Source organism: Lipomyces japonicus (genome assembly GCF_038497905.1).
Source record: "Lipomyces japonicus strain CBS 7319 unplaced genomic scaffold V1514scaffold_57, whole genome shotgun sequence".
NCBI lineage: Eukaryota > Fungi > Ascomycota > Lipomycetes > Lipomycetales > Lipomycetaceae > Lipomyces > Lipomyces japonicus.
In genome coordinates, this window is record NW_027117869.1 from 1 (window position 1) to 16,227 (window position 16,227).

General features: G+C 39.9%; 6 protein-coding genes across 6 annotated transcripts; 1 reads left to right on the plus strand and 5 right to left on the minus strand.

Annotated features, from left to right (window-relative positions):
- On the minus strand, window positions 1-4,594 carry V1514DRAFT_337170 (ras guanine nucleotide exchange factor domain-containing protein; the record flags this gene model as incomplete). The annotated part of the gene is made up of 3 exons (XM_066928634.1): window positions 3,483-4,594; window positions 2,369-3,429; window positions 1-2,320 (listed from the first exon to the last, which is right to left on the minus strand). Coding segments are annotated over exons 1-3 (4,126 nt in total), but the record flags the coding sequence as incomplete, so codon positions are not given.
- Window positions 4,595-5,219: 625 nt separating this feature from the next.
- Window positions 5,220-8,035, minus strand: V1514DRAFT_337173 (chloride channel). Its single transcript, XM_066928635.1, has 4 exons — window positions 7,805-8,035; window positions 7,204-7,757; window positions 5,448-7,156; window positions 5,220-5,393 (listed from the first exon to the last, which is right to left on the minus strand). Exons 1-4 carry the CDS (start codon window positions 7,975-7,977, stop codon window positions 5,301-5,303), a joined length of 2,529 nt encoding a protein of 842 aa, XP_066781204.1. The 5' UTR covers window positions 7,978-8,035; the 3' UTR covers window positions 5,220-5,300.
- A 480-nt stretch (window positions 8,036-8,515) lies between these two features.
- On the minus strand, window positions 8,516-10,143 carry V1514DRAFT_298654 (uncharacterized protein). Its single transcript, XM_066925498.1, has 3 exons — window positions 10,018-10,143; window positions 9,759-9,955; window positions 8,516-9,702 (listed from the first exon to the last, which is right to left on the minus strand). Exons 1-3 carry the CDS (start codon window positions 10,045-10,047, stop codon window positions 8,580-8,582), a joined length of 1,350 nt encoding a protein of 449 aa, XP_066781205.1. The 5' UTR covers window positions 10,048-10,143; the 3' UTR covers window positions 8,516-8,579.
- A 112-nt stretch (window positions 10,144-10,255) lies between these two features.
- V1514DRAFT_337176 (uncharacterized protein) lies at window positions 10,256-11,653 on the plus strand. The gene has a single exon (XM_066928636.1). The coding sequence runs from the start codon at window positions 10,473-10,475 to the stop codon at window positions 11,568-11,570; it is 1,098 nt and encodes a 365-aa protein (XP_066781206.1). The 5' UTR covers window positions 10,256-10,472; the 3' UTR covers window positions 11,571-11,653.
- V1514DRAFT_337178 (uncharacterized protein) lies at window positions 11,574-12,652 on the minus strand. Its single transcript, XM_066928637.1, has 3 exons — window positions 12,485-12,652; window positions 12,278-12,427; window positions 11,574-12,221 (listed from the first exon to the last, which is right to left on the minus strand). The coding sequence occupies exons 1-3, from the start codon at window positions 12,600-12,602 to the stop codon at window positions 11,626-11,628; spliced, it is 864 nt and encodes a 287-aa protein (XP_066781207.1). The 5' UTR covers window positions 12,603-12,652; the 3' UTR covers window positions 11,574-11,625.
- A 1,318-nt stretch (window positions 12,653-13,970) lies between these two features.
- Window positions 13,971-16,118, minus strand: V1514DRAFT_298662 (uncharacterized protein). Its single transcript, XM_066925499.1, has 2 exons — window positions 15,366-16,118; window positions 13,971-15,308 (listed from the first exon to the last, which is right to left on the minus strand). The coding sequence occupies exons 1-2, from the start codon at window positions 16,040-16,042 to the stop codon at window positions 14,249-14,251; spliced, it is 1,737 nt and encodes a 578-aa protein (XP_066781208.1). The 5' UTR covers window positions 16,043-16,118; the 3' UTR covers window positions 13,971-14,248.
- Between the last annotated feature and the right edge of the window lie 109 nt (window positions 16,119-16,227).

The following is a 16,227-nucleotide window of genomic DNA, read 5'->3' on the forward strand; positions in this document are numbered from 1 at the left end:
CTAAACCATTGGTGCTACTCCTCTTCCAAGGTCTCAAGTCCACTATATTCGACAAAAAGTTATATATATATCTTTGCTTGTCAAAATTAATCAGTCGCGGCTTCTCTAAAGACATGTTTGGTACGTAACAAACAATCTCAAATATACGTTCGAACACCCATCCTATGCATGGGCTGAACGACTCGCGAATGATGTCCGACGAACCATCAGATTCTCGTTTATTATCATCCAGTCTAGGAATTATTTGTTCAAGATTTTCAATCTGATGCACGTCAATACCTACTTCAACGGCAGCTAATAACCATGCAGCAGCGTACTGCCTACTCTCAGGACGAACAATCGCTGCGGAAATTGCACTTTCAACGAAAGACGGAATATTCAACCGTTCATCAGAGTCACTTCTTAAACCAAAATCAATCACGCTCATCCTTTTTCGACATATTGCAATCGCTTTTAATAATGTGGCCATGCGACGTACTCGCTGAAATCTCCTCAATGAAGGGTCGGCAACATAAGAAGATAACCACGAAACTAAGTTCATTCTAAATGCAAAAAGTCTCTTAATTGGATGAGGCAATAAAGAAACCATTAGTTCATCAGATCGAAAGCAGTGAAGTGTGGCTAAATAACTGAAAATATCCTGAATTAATATATCTTCTTCAGCGATATTCGGTGAACTCCAATTACCAAACATGTTCATCGGATCAACTGTTTGCATTTCAAATACTTCATAAACAACGAGCCAATCTTTTAATTTTATACTCGCAAATACACAACCAACTAAATGATCAAGTGATTCACAAAACTGTATTATTTTCGCATTGTCATATTCTGGAAATTTTAATTTGTGAACATGCTCTGTAAAAGAAAGTGTTGGAGTAAATTCGACTGGCCGATATGATCGCCTTGCAAACGATTTCCTGAGCTTGCGTAACAAGGACGCTATCGATTCTGCATGTTCTTTCAAAGAATTATAATTTTCTATGCGCTTATGCCACGCAATATCTTCAGCGTCAACATCTCGTAAAAACTCCAAAAAGGAATCCCGCAGTCTAATGTCGTTTAAAAAATCTGAATAGTACTCAGAAATCCACAGATTGCACGCTTCTAAAATACCAATTTGAATCTTTGCCATCATTTCCCAATCAATATCTTTATTGTCTGTTATCACTGAGTCCCAATCTGGGAATAAAGAGTTCATAGACTTATTGTCATTATTCAAACGGCTGGCAGCCACAGATCGTGCTCCTAAGAAACGTTTTCTTAATGCATCCAGTAATCTGTCCGCCGTGCAAAAACTTCTAAAAGTTGCAAAAAACGTGGATGTGAATATGTCCATGTTCATCTTGAAAACAATCTGTCCAAATTTTTGCAAGTAAAACACATCTTCTGCACCAATTCGCGTACTAAACTCTTCTATTCCGATTACTAAAACATCCAATAGTCGATTTAGTGAACCATCTTTGGTGACAACGTTAAGCGCCAATGGTTGTGCTGATTTATATTCAAAAATTTGTAAATCGGCTCCCGAACTGTGTCTGGAGGATTGAAACTGAGCTGATAATGGTCGAGATCCGCTACTTAACCTTTTTGATGGGTTCTCCATGATAACGCTAGACAATCTCGATGTTCTAACCGACTCTTCCTTAAAAGATTTCAAGATAAGATCGTTTTCCACATGATACAAAGTTACACCCATGTTCAAGACATCCCTGACAGTCTTGATCAAAAAGTGTCTATTAGGTAAAGCAGCTGTTCTGTTTCTACTAGTCGCATCTAAATCAGAATAGCCTGTTATATTGACATTTGATTTGGAAGGTGGAAAAGAGCTTGCTCGTCGAAGATGTCGCTTTCCAATTTCTGTGGATTGATATTGACTACTCGGTGATTGAAAAACATGTTCGGCGGAAGCTTTTGATTTTAAGGATGATACTGACCGTTTGTATAGCAAACCACCTGCTTCTAAGATATCCTTTGGTGCAAATAACTTATAGGACGTGAGAATTTCTGTAAAAATAAGTGGTGAATATGAGCCAGTTGACAATGGAGAACGCTGAGATGTGTAATATTGGGCATATAATCCTGTCGAAGGAGGTTCATATTGAAGAGAAAGGTCGAGTAACCCAGACGGTGTTATTATTGAGGAACCTTGAGCAGTTTCGTATGCTTTATACAAACATTCCTGAAAAGCTTTAATCGGAGGTTCAATAGTTCGCAGAGAGCTTTCGTTTTGAACGTTGTGTATATAGTTTGACCACCTTTCTAATGATTTTTGGATTTGATAGAGTTCTTTTCTAGATTCCATTACTCGCAAGCCATCCTAAAAAATTATTAGAGACCCAATTTTGTCAAATGTAATAAAACATACCCTATTAATCTCGGTTAGTTTCTCGAAATAGTGAACACTGATATCTCCAAAATAAGGCACCACGGCTTCTTTCTGATAAGTCTTTCCAATCCCGTCAGGAGCTAAAATATGTGCGCTCTCGCGTCTAGAAGAAGTCTCACTGACTATAATTCTCCTATCTAATTCAAAAATCACAGGTGCCCAATCTCGGTTAACAATGTCTACCACATCAGGTGACACAAGTGACCATACTTTCTTAAGCCGGCAGACTGCAGGGGAACAAGCAATATTCGCAATAGCTAGCCATCCAATCATGTCACCTTTTAGTTTTAAAATATTTCCCGCGATAATCCATCTAGACAACAGATCAGCCATGGTCGCTGGAGAGTTAGATGTCGGATTGTTTGATGGGAATAAATGTTGAATCATCAAAGTTCCAATAAAATTTGGATATTTTGATGTGGGTACTTGTGGATTTTTCCGGCATGACGCATATTTCAATGCAAATAACATAGAAAAGTCATTAATAGGACTCCATGATCGAAAAATTCTAAGATTAAAGCTATGAATTTGATCCGCAAACACTTCTATATCGGCATTAGAAAAGAAGTGTGCTGTGAACCCAGCTGCCAGTTCCTGAACAAATGTATCGGACAGCGGAACTGAACTATCCGGCTTAAGAGTTTCCGACATCTGATTCAGTCTTTCATTTATCTTGTCTTTCATTATTTTGTATTTGCCTTCGTCACGAATGTTGATGGAGTCTAAAAGCGAATCAATTGACAAATTAACATTGCTGTCGAGAAGTAAAGATCCCATATAGCTAACTATAATTTCAACTATAGTACATATTCGTTCAGAACGGTCTTCTAATAAGGCAAATTCTGCTATATACTCGAAGGCCGTACTAGCTGAAGTCCACATAGGTAGCATTAATAATGCATCTTTAACAAATGCTTCATCGTCGCCAAAGACAACTTCATGGCAAATCGCTTCAATCGTACCACTAATAATGTTTGAATTCTCATCAATTATGAGATCTTTATGCTTTGTGGTTAACCTGTGAGTAATTCCATATCGGCCTTAAATAATTAGTATAGCACGTATAAGACAATAAAAAATTGCTTATCCTCACCGTTCTCGTTTTCCTTTGCAGGACCCTTTAAAACAGACCGGGCAACAAAATCAAAAGACTTTGCACCGATTTCAGCCGGTGGCTTATAAAGATATAAAAAGTTATCCTTTAACACAGCTTTTTGAAGTTTCCATGAAATAACTTTGGTATAGCCAATTTTTTTTGATTCTCCATCTGCTCTATTAATCCACCCTTCCTTTTTTGTTTGATATTGAGGGCCAGATAGGTTTAGCTTGGAAGATGAAGCAGTAACTTCTTTCTTCAACGGTGACTTATTTCCTACTTGAGCAGACCCTCTGACAAAATGTGACAGATCATTAACAGACATGGATACTGTTTTGTAGTTTGTGCTAAATCCCGAGATAACTTCTCGGGGTTTTGAATCACTGGCAATGCTATCTGGAGAAGATGGAATCAAATCCGGAGATACCGGGACGTGAAGGACACTCGGAGAATGAGCCATTCGTGGCGACCCATCATGTGTATCAAAATCAGCATCTTTCTTGTGCTTAAATAGTCGTAATGGTCGCGCTGAAGTCTTGTGAGGCAGTGATGTTGACATATCGTCATCAGGTTTGCTGGTGGCAAGCAATGACGTCGTATTGCTGGCATGAAGAGCAAGAAGATTTGTCTGCGAAGCATATGAATGATTGCGGGAAGACGACTCCAACCCGTAAGCTTGAGAATCAAGCGAGACCGCTTGGCCACCTAGCTGAGGTTGTTTGGCAGACAAGCCCCACTTCATGAGTGCAAATAACCCTACCCTTCGTTTGATACGGCAAAATTATATGTTGTAATACTATGTTAAATGATGTATGCATAAACATACATAGAAAGAATCAAGTATAACCCTGTTATATCAAAACGCTGGATAACATTTGTTGAGTCTGGAGATGAACGATGTGATTGGAGATATTGAGACGAGCGTTAACAGTCGAAAAATTTCTTAGCACACTCAGATGTAAATTGATGTAACAAATAGTCAATGCAAAGGACGACAACGATGTATAAATGTTTAAAGTGACCAAACCACTTGAGTGAATCGCAGTGCACTATGATATCAAGCTGGGGGTAGTAAGGGTTGTTTTTTTCTGAGGCTTTTTGCAAACGCGTGACGTAGTATATTGGGTTGGGTAAATGACTTCGCGTCAAACATATTTTTGGAAGACTTATTTGTGCCTTGCAATCAGATCACAACTTTAAATTTCTCGCAAATTTACACAACTGTAGGTATTCTGCCGGGATTTTTTGGGAATAACTAGCTATCATTGATGGTTTGTTTAGCGATTTAGTTATCTTGCCACTTGACCACCATAATCCGACCCACGTGTGTTTATTGAGACTGATGCCATTCAACATGTGTTAGGCGTTTGAGATTTGTGGAACGGGACTCCAGAATTGTAACAACTGGATGCTGCTTTAGCCCCGGCGCTGATGGGATTTCACGACTACGGAGCAGTCGTTTTGAGTAGGAATCTTGTACAGTCAGAGGTACACCGTACGCGCCCAATGTTGAGTAAGAAATCTTTAGGCCACATGTTAGAAGATAAGTTTGTAGGACAGAAAGGTAGCCTATGCATGATCAGTTGTTGCTGACGTTTAATACAAAGATGTAGTGGGATTTTATTAAAAAAAACGTTATATATGGTCAAATGTGAGTGTGTGACGATAAAGTATTATTTTTCTACATAGGCGCCGAAAATGGTGAGAAGGCATGGCACAAAACGTAGAATTATATATGTAGACAAAATATTTATTGCATATTTACCAAAAAATATATACACCTTAACACAAATTACACAAATATACAGACTCTAATTATGGCACTTGAAGGTCTTTCGTACACACGTCTTTTTTGGTGAGTAAACCTTGAACCTCGCCCTTCATTGTGAGCAACAAATATCTTAATCCCTATTCGCAGTTAGCAATGTCGTCTACAATGTTGATTAGGTTTATGAAACGTACCAATTTTTGAAACAAGCCCACCGCTAGGTGTAGACTACTTCTGTGTGACAACGTTATAGGCGTCTGATCAACCCACTGTCTAAGGTCAACTGAACTTCGAGCTTCTTCACCCGTTAAGGACGAGCCCCCACCTAGAAAACAAGGTGAGGCACCAAACAATCCCGGTACATTTCTCGCCTGACGAAGCGCATATTTAAGCTCAGACCGGGATATGTAGCCAACCAATATTGGAGCTCGAGCATTGGTAACCACAGGAAAACCTTTATAGTTCTCTGTGTCAAGCAAGTTCTCAAGAGAATCGATGGTATGGCCCGCGGCCGTAATCACGCTCAATTTATTATACGGGGTCATCACTTCAGCGACCGTCGAATCAGCAATCTGATCTTCGCGAAAATCCAAGTGAGGATACTCATGGAACTGAATCCAACTCTCATAAACACCCTTTTTATCAAATACATCACCCACCAATTTTGATACCATTACTGCAATCATTATTGGCAGAACATACGTAAGCGCGCCTGTAAGCTCAAACATGATTACAACTAATGACACTGTCAACCGGGTAGCTCCTCCTAAAGCTGATGCTGCACCGACTATGGAATAAACACCAGGTGTTATACATGCAACGTCTGGCAAGCAAGACTGAAACATAAAAAATTCATGATATCGTTCTTGCAAGATCTTCATTACAATTCCAACTATTCGACCATATGACGCACCAATTGCCATACATGGCATTAATACTCCAGATGGGACGTTCGTTCCAAACGTGTATGCTGTTAGAAAGAATCCAATGATGCAAACCAAAAAAAGTAAGATTACCGAATCTCCATACAATGCAGCTTTACACAAGTTTGAAATCTCATCTGGAGCACAATCTTGAAATAAATGAAGCACCAAAACATTATTCTGTAACCTAGTGAATGGATCCGGGAAGTTAATGATTGTGGTGACCAATGCAAGTAAGACAACCTCCAATAACGGATGTTGTAAAATGCGGTTTTGGCTTCTCCATTTGGCAATTTTCATGTTCAGCTTAATGAGAAGTCCACCATATAAACCACCAATAACACCAATTAATAAAAATGGTATGAGTTCAAACTTGTGAAATGGCCGGCTATACACAATTTGAAATAGTACAAGCTTATCCGTCCGAAAAGGGTTAACAATTTGAATAGACACCGATGCAACCATCGCGCACACAAAACTCTGCCATAACGTCTTATCAGGAAAATAGTATGAAAGTTGTTCTAGACTAAACAACACTCCTCCAATCGGAGCACCGAATGCAGCTGTGATCCCAGCTGCAGACGCTGCAGAGAAAATCTCTCGCTTGTGTGCTTCATTATGCTTTAAATGATCAGACATTCTTATTACTAAATTTGCACAACAACAAGCAACGTGAACTAAAGGGCCTTCCTTCCCAAGCCATAGTCCTGATGCGGAAGCCAACACTAGCGAAAGAGCTTTGGTGACCAATGTCCACCCACCCATAAACCCGCGAATAATAAAACCACCAAGGACAGTTTTAATTTCAGGAATTCCACTATGACTTGCATATGGAGCATACTGAATAACTAAAAATGACGCTCCTGCTGAAAACAACACTCCAAACGCGATATAAAACAAATACGAAATAATAAAGCCGCCGATTTCTGTCGCATGTAATGACTCTCCCCAACTAACCCAATTATCGCATGTCTCGCCAGCTGCAACAATTGTTAGACGTGCAAAATTCAAGTTCAAATGTACTTACGACCAATCCCTAAACAGCAAAACTCTTTACGTAAATAAAACGAGGATTTGCATCTTCCAACTTTAAGGTCACCTAACCAATTGGAAACAATATCTATTGCCGCTGCCAGTATTCCAACTCCAATTCCTGTGATAATTAAAACAAGCCAGATCTGTGATGAATCCGCTAATGACTGCAGTTTGCCCCATATTCCTGGCTGTCTCTTAACAGATTGTGCTCGTTGTCTTTCTTGTCTGTATTCATGAATCCAATCTATTGCCGTTAAATCTTCGTATCCAACCCTTCTTCCTGATCCATCAACTGACCAGTCTAATGGCCCTTTGGTTGTCGAATTACTTTCCAAACTGAATCTGTGAATGGACGATGGTGAAAAAAAAGTTTCTATATTTGCTGAGCTTGTATTTGTAGACGGTACCCGTATGTTGCTTGGCCTAGAATCCTGTATTCCGCTAGAATACGACGAAGTAGAAAAATTGCTTTCTAGCGAATTGATAATTGGTGTTGCTGTCCTGGTCTGTTGCGTTATATCATCAATACTCAATTCATGCGAAACACTGTTAATTAGTCAACAATCTTTACATAATAATCACGTCTTACTCACTCAAAATATTTGTTAGATGATTCTGTTAATTCAGTGCCACCCCATGGATTCTGCTGCCCAGATATCTCGGCTTCAGTAAGGTCGCGTTGTTCCAAATCCAACGAAGACCCTCTAGATGACGTTGGCGTTACAAGAAAATCTTCGCCAGACACCCTTTTTGAATTACTAGCCATGTAAAAATAGTCTAGTTTAGTCTTCGGGAACCATTAACCTCCACTGTGAGCAGCAAGGTCTCATTCAAACTGCCAGTTCACTGTGCGCTTCGAATTGAAAGGCCTCGGGCTTAGCTAATCTGCTTGTAAGCTCTCATTTTTTTTTCTTGACACAAATTACCATTAATTAGTTATTCAATTTTTAGATTTATACGACAAAAACATTTGAGGTACAATTGATGTTTTACATTTGAAACGTCGCATTTCTGATTATAAATGTAGAGCGGTTTCATGCTGAAATTGCTCGAACAAATTCACGAATAATGCTGCTAGGCATTCCCATTTTCCATTTGGGTAATACTTTCTAATAGTTCTATATAGATGACATTGTCAAATTTGGTGAATTATATGGTCTGGCTTGTTGGTTCACACGCTTGTAGTTTTGTTGGATGAGCAATCATACATGACCACGATGCTGCTGAAATTGGTACGCAGTGAAAGAAACTAAGCATTTATATACCACTTTGGTTTACAAACTCGCCAGAATAAGCAAAGAAATGCAACAGAGTATATTTGTACAACTAAATTTATATAAAATACAAGATCTTACTATACTATACATTTTAAAGTAAACCGAGTTTCCAAAACTCTTTGATTCCTTTAGTACCAAAATCTTCGCGAGACAAGTAAGCACCATCAATAGATGCAGCTCCTGGTGTAAAAATTTGTTTGGCAGCAATCTGTCCGCCTAGAAATGAAGCATCTTCCCATGTCCGTCCCTTAAACTCAATAAAATACTCTGACATTTTTGCAATTCGGATGCTAGTCGGAACTTGCCCGTGCCCTAAAGTTCCGTAATATGGTGCGATCGAAGGTGGAGTTGCATATCCAGGAGTATTAATTCCTGAAGGCAACTCTGAAAATGTGGTCCCCCTGGTGATCAAAAATCTTTCCTGGAGGGCTGCTAAAAATGCATCATGAAATCCTTTGATCGCAACTGGGCCACCAACTATAACCACGTTCTCCCAACAGTCACCGCGTTTGGCGATATCGTCTATCCGCGAAACCACACCGCCCACACCTTGCGAGAGCTTCTCTATAAATTCCTCGCATCCACTAAACCTTTCCTTGCCAACCTCCACGGTCCGTCCATTGGAATCGACAAACGAATTGCGCGGCAAATCTGAATTTTTCAACTCCGCCTGGTGTTCCTTTTTCTTTTGCTCGCGCTGCGCAAGCATCTCCCTGGCATTATCACTTGCGACAATAGCAGCAATATCAACAATACCTTCTTCTTCACCGGTAGATGTGGCTGGCTCACTCGGTTCGCCGAAAAAACTTTGTGTTTGGTCACTGAGAATCTCGTATATTGGCGATTTTTTCAGTTCCTCAATCTGATCATGCTTCAAGGTCGGTAATATTTTGCTTAATGAATTATTAATTTCATTCGCGCCAACTCCAATCACGTTTTGTACGTTCTCTATAATAGTAAAGTCTATGACAGGTGAAATTTCCGTTTTTTCTTTACCAATATTGACCACTAGGCAAGTTGGAAGACCATATGCAAATGCTGAACCGAGAACTTCTGGAATTGCAGTAACTGCAGGAGCTTGAACTTCCTTGAGCAAATAACTGACGATTTCTTCGATTTGTCGTGGCTTCCATTCCGAATTAATAGTAAATAATACTGGAGAATATGGCGCATTCCCAGCTTCCACTTTGGCTGTTGACCTGTACAGTTCCGCCCTATTGATTTTGTTAATTGATTCTAGGTTAAACAAATGAAATGCAGATATTATTACATTAAAAATAGTAATCCCTTAATGTCAACAATCCGCCCCTTAACTATGGGATGTATGGCGGTAGTCTCGTCATCACTTTCAAGCGAATAAACATCATCCTGCTTGTACACCTTCGTAGGCACAATAATTTCTGGAGGTGTTAACGACTCATGTAACCCATACTGTACGCGTGTTCGTTGCGATCCAGTCGAGATTACCTGGGATGGATGGGGTCAACATTCGACAGTAAACTAAGTGCACGATCGGTAGAGCTACTCACAAACACAACTTCGTCACGAAAAGGTGGCATAAAGAAAAAAGAAAAATTAACAAAAGAAACTGCCAAAATATTGCGCAGTGGCAAGGATCACGGTTTTCAAATCAAATGCTCAACGGAGGATGGGATCCGGTCTTTTGCAAGGCGGGTTCAAGCAACAAAATGTGAGGGCCGTATTAAATGTTACCCGGGCCATCGCGCCCCAGATCACGGGCCAGGTCAAAACAAAGACGATGGAGTCATTAATCACACTTTGTACGTGGTTGAGCAGTGTCAATAACTAAAATCGCCAGTATTTCAGATTGATATTGATATATTTGGTTGTCAGTTCGTGGTTTGGTTTGGCAAGTGAGGTTGCGTGGGCCGCTCGCTATATTAGCTTCGACAGTGTTTAGTTTATACCCCGTCCGGCTTCTCAACTGGCCCAGTTCAGAGCCTATCAGGTTTTACTGTCTTCAATGAACGACTCATCTTATTTAACTGATCGAGTTTCTACTTCACTTGCATCTTCCACCGCTTCGACTGCATCGTCATTCTCTGAAAATGTTATTATTGGATCATCAATCACAGATTTGCCAGCGCCTCAAAAGGTTCAGCGGTTATTTCAAAAGGCGAGGACTGCATTTATAAACCGACAGTTTGCCAATTCTTACACATTGATTCAGACATTACTTTCTAGATCTTCAACATCAATCGTGGCGCCAATTGTTAACAATAATGTTCCCCTGAAGAATAATATTTGGATACTATACGTTACTTTGATTGAGAATATTTTGTCATTATCGCCGGAAGAAAGTAAATCTTTATTTAGCAAAGCAGACTTGGCTGAATTTAGTCGGTTAGTAAAGGAGTTTTCCGTCTGGAATGTTGTGCATGAAGCATTTGAGAATTCTTCTCCGTCGCTAGAGCTCATTTACGCCGTTGCCCATGCCGGAGCACAACAATCCTTAAACCCTGAGCTCGTCAGGCAAAGAATAAATTTATATGTTAATTCATATACTGGATCTACACAAGATTCTTTTTTCCTGCGGCTATTAGAGTTGCATGCTTTGGTAATTTTACCCGCATGTGAGAGATGGAATGATGCTCAGGAGTTTGTGGCAGATCATGATGAAATTTCGCCCGATCGCAAGCAACAGCTATTAAACAAGATTATTGAGATGCAAGCCCAAATACAGGAAAAACGGGCTAAACGAATAGCTAAGGAGAATGAACGAGCAGCTCGTCGCAAGAAAAGAAAAGAGGCTCAGGAAGCTGCCAAAGCCGAACGAGAATCCGAAGCATCTGCTGTCGTGCGCAGGCAGCATGACTCTCTTTCAGCTTCGGGAAAATTGTCTGATGCGCAAGATGCATCGCTAGGCACGGTCAGATTTTGGAAGACAATATTATTGGCGTCTAAAAGGCCAGAAGTACTGCGACGCATAATAGCTTTCATCTTGATTGCATTTGCCCTGGGAGTTCCTCGTAATCGAGCAAGATTATTGAGAACCTTATCAGGCGGATGGGGGCGTTTGGCAAGGACAATTAGCATGGCTGTAAAGGTTCGGTATTTATAATAGTTTTTTAATGAAATTTATGTTTTTTTATTACTACTATATGTGTACTGGGAATTCAATAATCCAACTTTCCTTCAATTGAATCCCAAAATCCTTCTATAAATTCATCGGAACCATCTCCTCCTCGTACTGCAAGGTATATTCTTTCGTCAACAGCAGGTTCCCATTGTCCTGGATTACCTCCTACGATTCTGCCTCCAGCTTCTGACAAAATGACCCAACCTGCACATACATCCCATGCGTAGCAACCACCTTCCCAATAAGCGTCCAGCTGGCCTGCAGCAACTGCAGAAATGTTCATGGCGGCCGATCCAAGTGATCGGAATCCATGGGCAAAGCCTCCTTGCTCCGCGGCAAGTTTCTTGAACGTTTCGGTTTTGACTTGATAATTATTGCCTGAACGTTGCGTACCCCATTCGATGCCAATCAAGGCATTTTGAATCGTAAGTTTGCTTCCCACTGGAGGCTTCCGTAACGGCAGTTTCTGGGTTTTATTGAGATACGCGCCGTGACCCTTGACACCGGTATAAAGCCAGTCCAGGAAAGGATTGTAGATGACGCCAACGACTGGTTCACGATTGATCGTGAAACCCAAGGACGTGCATGAAAACGGGAACGAATGAATAAAGTTCGTGGTTCCATCAATCGGATCTATTTTTTATTAAAATTTTTTTTTCCAGCGAATCAATAAACTGTTTACACCTTACCGACTACGAAAGTGGGCTTGTCGGTGAGTTTCGATACTCCTGGTACATAGGATTCCTCGCCCAAGAAATCAAATTCAGGATATCGTGCCTTGGTCCTATCTGCAACAAGTCTCTCAACAGCCGCATCTGTTTCGGTCACCAAATCGACAGCTATGGGTAGATTAGCAAATCATGCAAATTTATAAAGAAATAGGCATGTTTACTTACCGTTCGCTTTGTCGTCGAATGTGGTTTTGCCAGTATTGGAAGTTATTAACTTACCAACCTCATAAGCCAATTCGGTTAAAAAATCTCTAATTTCCAAAAGATTTATATCTGAAGACATTTTGAATAGAATTTTGTTTATGAGAAGTCAAGTCAACTTGGCCTGACATGTCTGGACGATTTGTTGCTTCAACACTGGTTAGGGTTATACCCCGGACTTTTTAAGATATCGATCTTACTTTCACCTATCGGGATAAATTTTTTTGCATCTTTGCCCTCAAATTTTGGCTAATGTGTTTCATACTTTGATTGATATTTGAAATATCATCCTCTGTTTTCAATTTCTAGACTTTCAATAGTGACAGCTTTAATCGCTTCTTTAGTTGTTTGGAATACAGGAGGTTTTAAGTCGAAGACACTTGGACCACATCTCGGATTTCAATTCGTTACCGTTTTTGAATATTCTGATGTTGAGCCATTGCAAATCGTGTTCAGGTAACGGCAATGGTCGTAGTTAAACCAAATTCAACTTTAATCACAACAAATTGAGGTGGTTCCTCACACATGCCATTAATTGCTTTTTTCACAATTTTATTCAAATGCTAAAAATTGCTGTGATTTAATTTAAATGTACTAAAGAAGGCCCTTGTCTTTAAATCCGAATTCACAAAAGTTCTTTTTGCTTTAAATGTCAATGGACGCTGTAGGACGCTGTTGGACGCTGTTGGACGCTGTTGGACGCTGTTGGACGCTGTTGGACGCTGTTGGACGCTGTTGGAAACTGAAAGATGCAAATATCGATTGAGTGGAACTCAATTAGACGTACACGTCTTGCAATATTTATTAAAAAATCAATCAACGCAAATTGGACACATGCTTGGCCTGGTTGGAACCATCGTCAAATGGTAAAAGAAGGGTTGGGTTGGTTCACATCAAAAGTAGCTCAATACATTAAAAAAACGAACAATATTTGTAAATCATTTAGCATAAACCATACAGGAAAAAAGTCATCAGAACTTCAGACAATCAAAGACTTGCCATCAAAGTGAAAAAATTCATGAAGTGCAAACCGGATCCATGCAAAAAGTAGGGCTCATAACCTGAGAAATATTGGAGGTGGTCATTCGTATATACTATCATACCGTATAGTATTGATAATTCTAAGCTAGGCAAATCCCGGTCTACACGATTTGCCTGGCTTAGAATTACCATTACCATCGCAGTAATAGTTTCATCAAGATTTCTTTTGTCTTGCGAAGAACCACTTCAGCATCATTGACGAAATAATTGCCCTCAGAATTGGTTGAAGATGTGTTGGTTGAACTGACAAAATTTACCAAATGGAAACCGATTTTTGATTCAGGCCTTTAATTGAGAAAAATATTTGAATTTAATTTTCTGAGGGAACCTAGAAAATCGAGTTGCCTCTTGCTACTCACATAATATAATATTTTTTTTACTAAACTAACCGCCTGTAATAAAAATATATTGTAATGAATAACTGCACCATAAATGAACGTAAATACACGCATGCGTAAAACACTTGATCCCACCAAAAAAAAAAATTATGAACGAATGACTTGAAACCCGTACGATATACAATATTATTTTAAAAAAAAATTATCCCCATTTAAAAATTTCCCTGCGGTTTGTAATTCTACCTCTATAGATTATGCAATATAATATTTGAATTTACCAAAAGATTAATTACTTGATGTAAAAGAGATGGCGGTAATGTTATAATCACAAAACACCTCTAGTCCACCTCTAGTCAATCAAAGAATCGGCATCTTGGTCCTTTTCAACTTCTTCTAGACCTTCTTTTAAAAGTCTGTCGGATTCCATTTGCACTCGACTTGGCTGAGATGATTTCGCATCAAAAAGCAAATCCGCCTTAGCATATTCCTTGTTCGACACCTTACGATCACTATAGTAATCAAGTTTCATGATCTCCTTTTTCGCATGCACAATCGCGTCATGCAAAGCCTTGCGACGAGTAGCAAGCTCTGCAGCTGACATTTGTTGAATTTCAACCGAAATATGCCCCGGATGATGCGATTCATCTGTGGAATTGATTAGTTTGCCTTTCTTCGCTCGCAAACTCTCCGCGCGAACCTGCTGATATGAAACCAACAGGCATCGCAAAAGCTCGCGGCGGGATTCCTGATATGTAAGAAACGAAATAACTTGATCCATGAAAGAAGACAATAGCACAATCTCGTCTCTTCCATCATTAACAAAGTGTTCCAAGGCTTCAATCTTCTCTCTGTCCAGTCTAGCTTCTTTCATTTTCGATAAAAGATTTGCGATATTTGTAATTTTCCCATCAATTTCCGAGCCACTTGAAGAGTCATAATCAATCAATCTGTGATTATCTGAGTCATAACGACTACCCTTTAATTTTAACGATTGAGATCGCAGCCCATTTTTCGATTGTCCAGATCGAATAGTAAAATATTCAGTCGCCACATCTTCGACAACCGCATATTCTTTCCTTTTGTATTCGTCTCCATGATTCTCTATAGACTCTACGATCCTTTTTCTTTTTCGTATCCATCTTCGCCTTCGAACAAAGGAATAGAACCATACATGAGCAGCATGCCAGTTGCGGGTTTGAAATCCGATCGAATATGCCCATCCCTCTGCGTCAACATCCGCTGTCATATCGATATACCATGTTTTCCACACCCATTCCCATGACGGGTCAGGAACAGGTGCGGATGATATGTCCACTGGCGAATATTTATAATCTGAGTCGACCCAACTAGGCGGGTCGAAGTTTAACAAGCCCTTCCCTGAAAATAGTGGCGTACCAAAAAAAAAAAACCTGGTAATTAAATTAACATAATTATATAGACTATGAATAAATAATAATTAGACGCACCCTCTTTGGTTTTCATATAAAACATCAAACGCTACGTTAGGATCATAGCTGAATATGCCGCTATGCACGGGCTGCGCTGGACGTTCTTCTAACGCTGAGTACCCTCTTCTGTTCTGATTTGACTGAGCATAAGACACTAACCCAGAATTCTGTGTATCCTCAACTTGATATGCTCCATGAGAGCAGCATAGCTTTGAAAACACAGCTTGCAACATTCGGACAAACAGTCCGCCACATGTTCGTGATGACTTTGACTTCTTTCGACGGGTAAACGTACCCGAATTCGACGGTAATAGCGGTTCGGACTCGTTTGAAATAGTGGATGTTAACGATACGGTTGGATCATCTGGCTCGAGATCGGAAACTTGTGATTGTGAAGGTAGACTAATATGGGTTGGAACTTCTCGATGAGGACCGGCTTGAGTAGAAATGATCTCAGCATTAGGCTGCTGCGCAAGAGCAGCTTCATTCTCAAGTCTTTGTATACTATCATGATTTTCCTGAGCTAATAATGCCGTGTCATCATTCTCTGTTGTCGACGTATGGTCGACAAGGGTAATGCGATGAGGAGTGCCTTTGGGCGCACGATTCAGACCACCAGCTCCGTTAATGATGCTACTTCGAGCTTCTAAAAAATCATCTGCCGGACGCTTTATTGCTTGAAATAAGTTACTCATGGTCCATGATTTTTTTTTTTTTGGTTTTTTTTTTGGTAGTCCGATGCCTTTCTTGTACGTATAAAAACTATTACGTAGTTAAAATTACTGTTGTTTAAATTTGGGTAATGATGACGATATGCAATTTGTGAAGCTTTGTCCCCATCGTGTCACCCTGCGGATCACGCGGCATGTCGGCTTCTGCT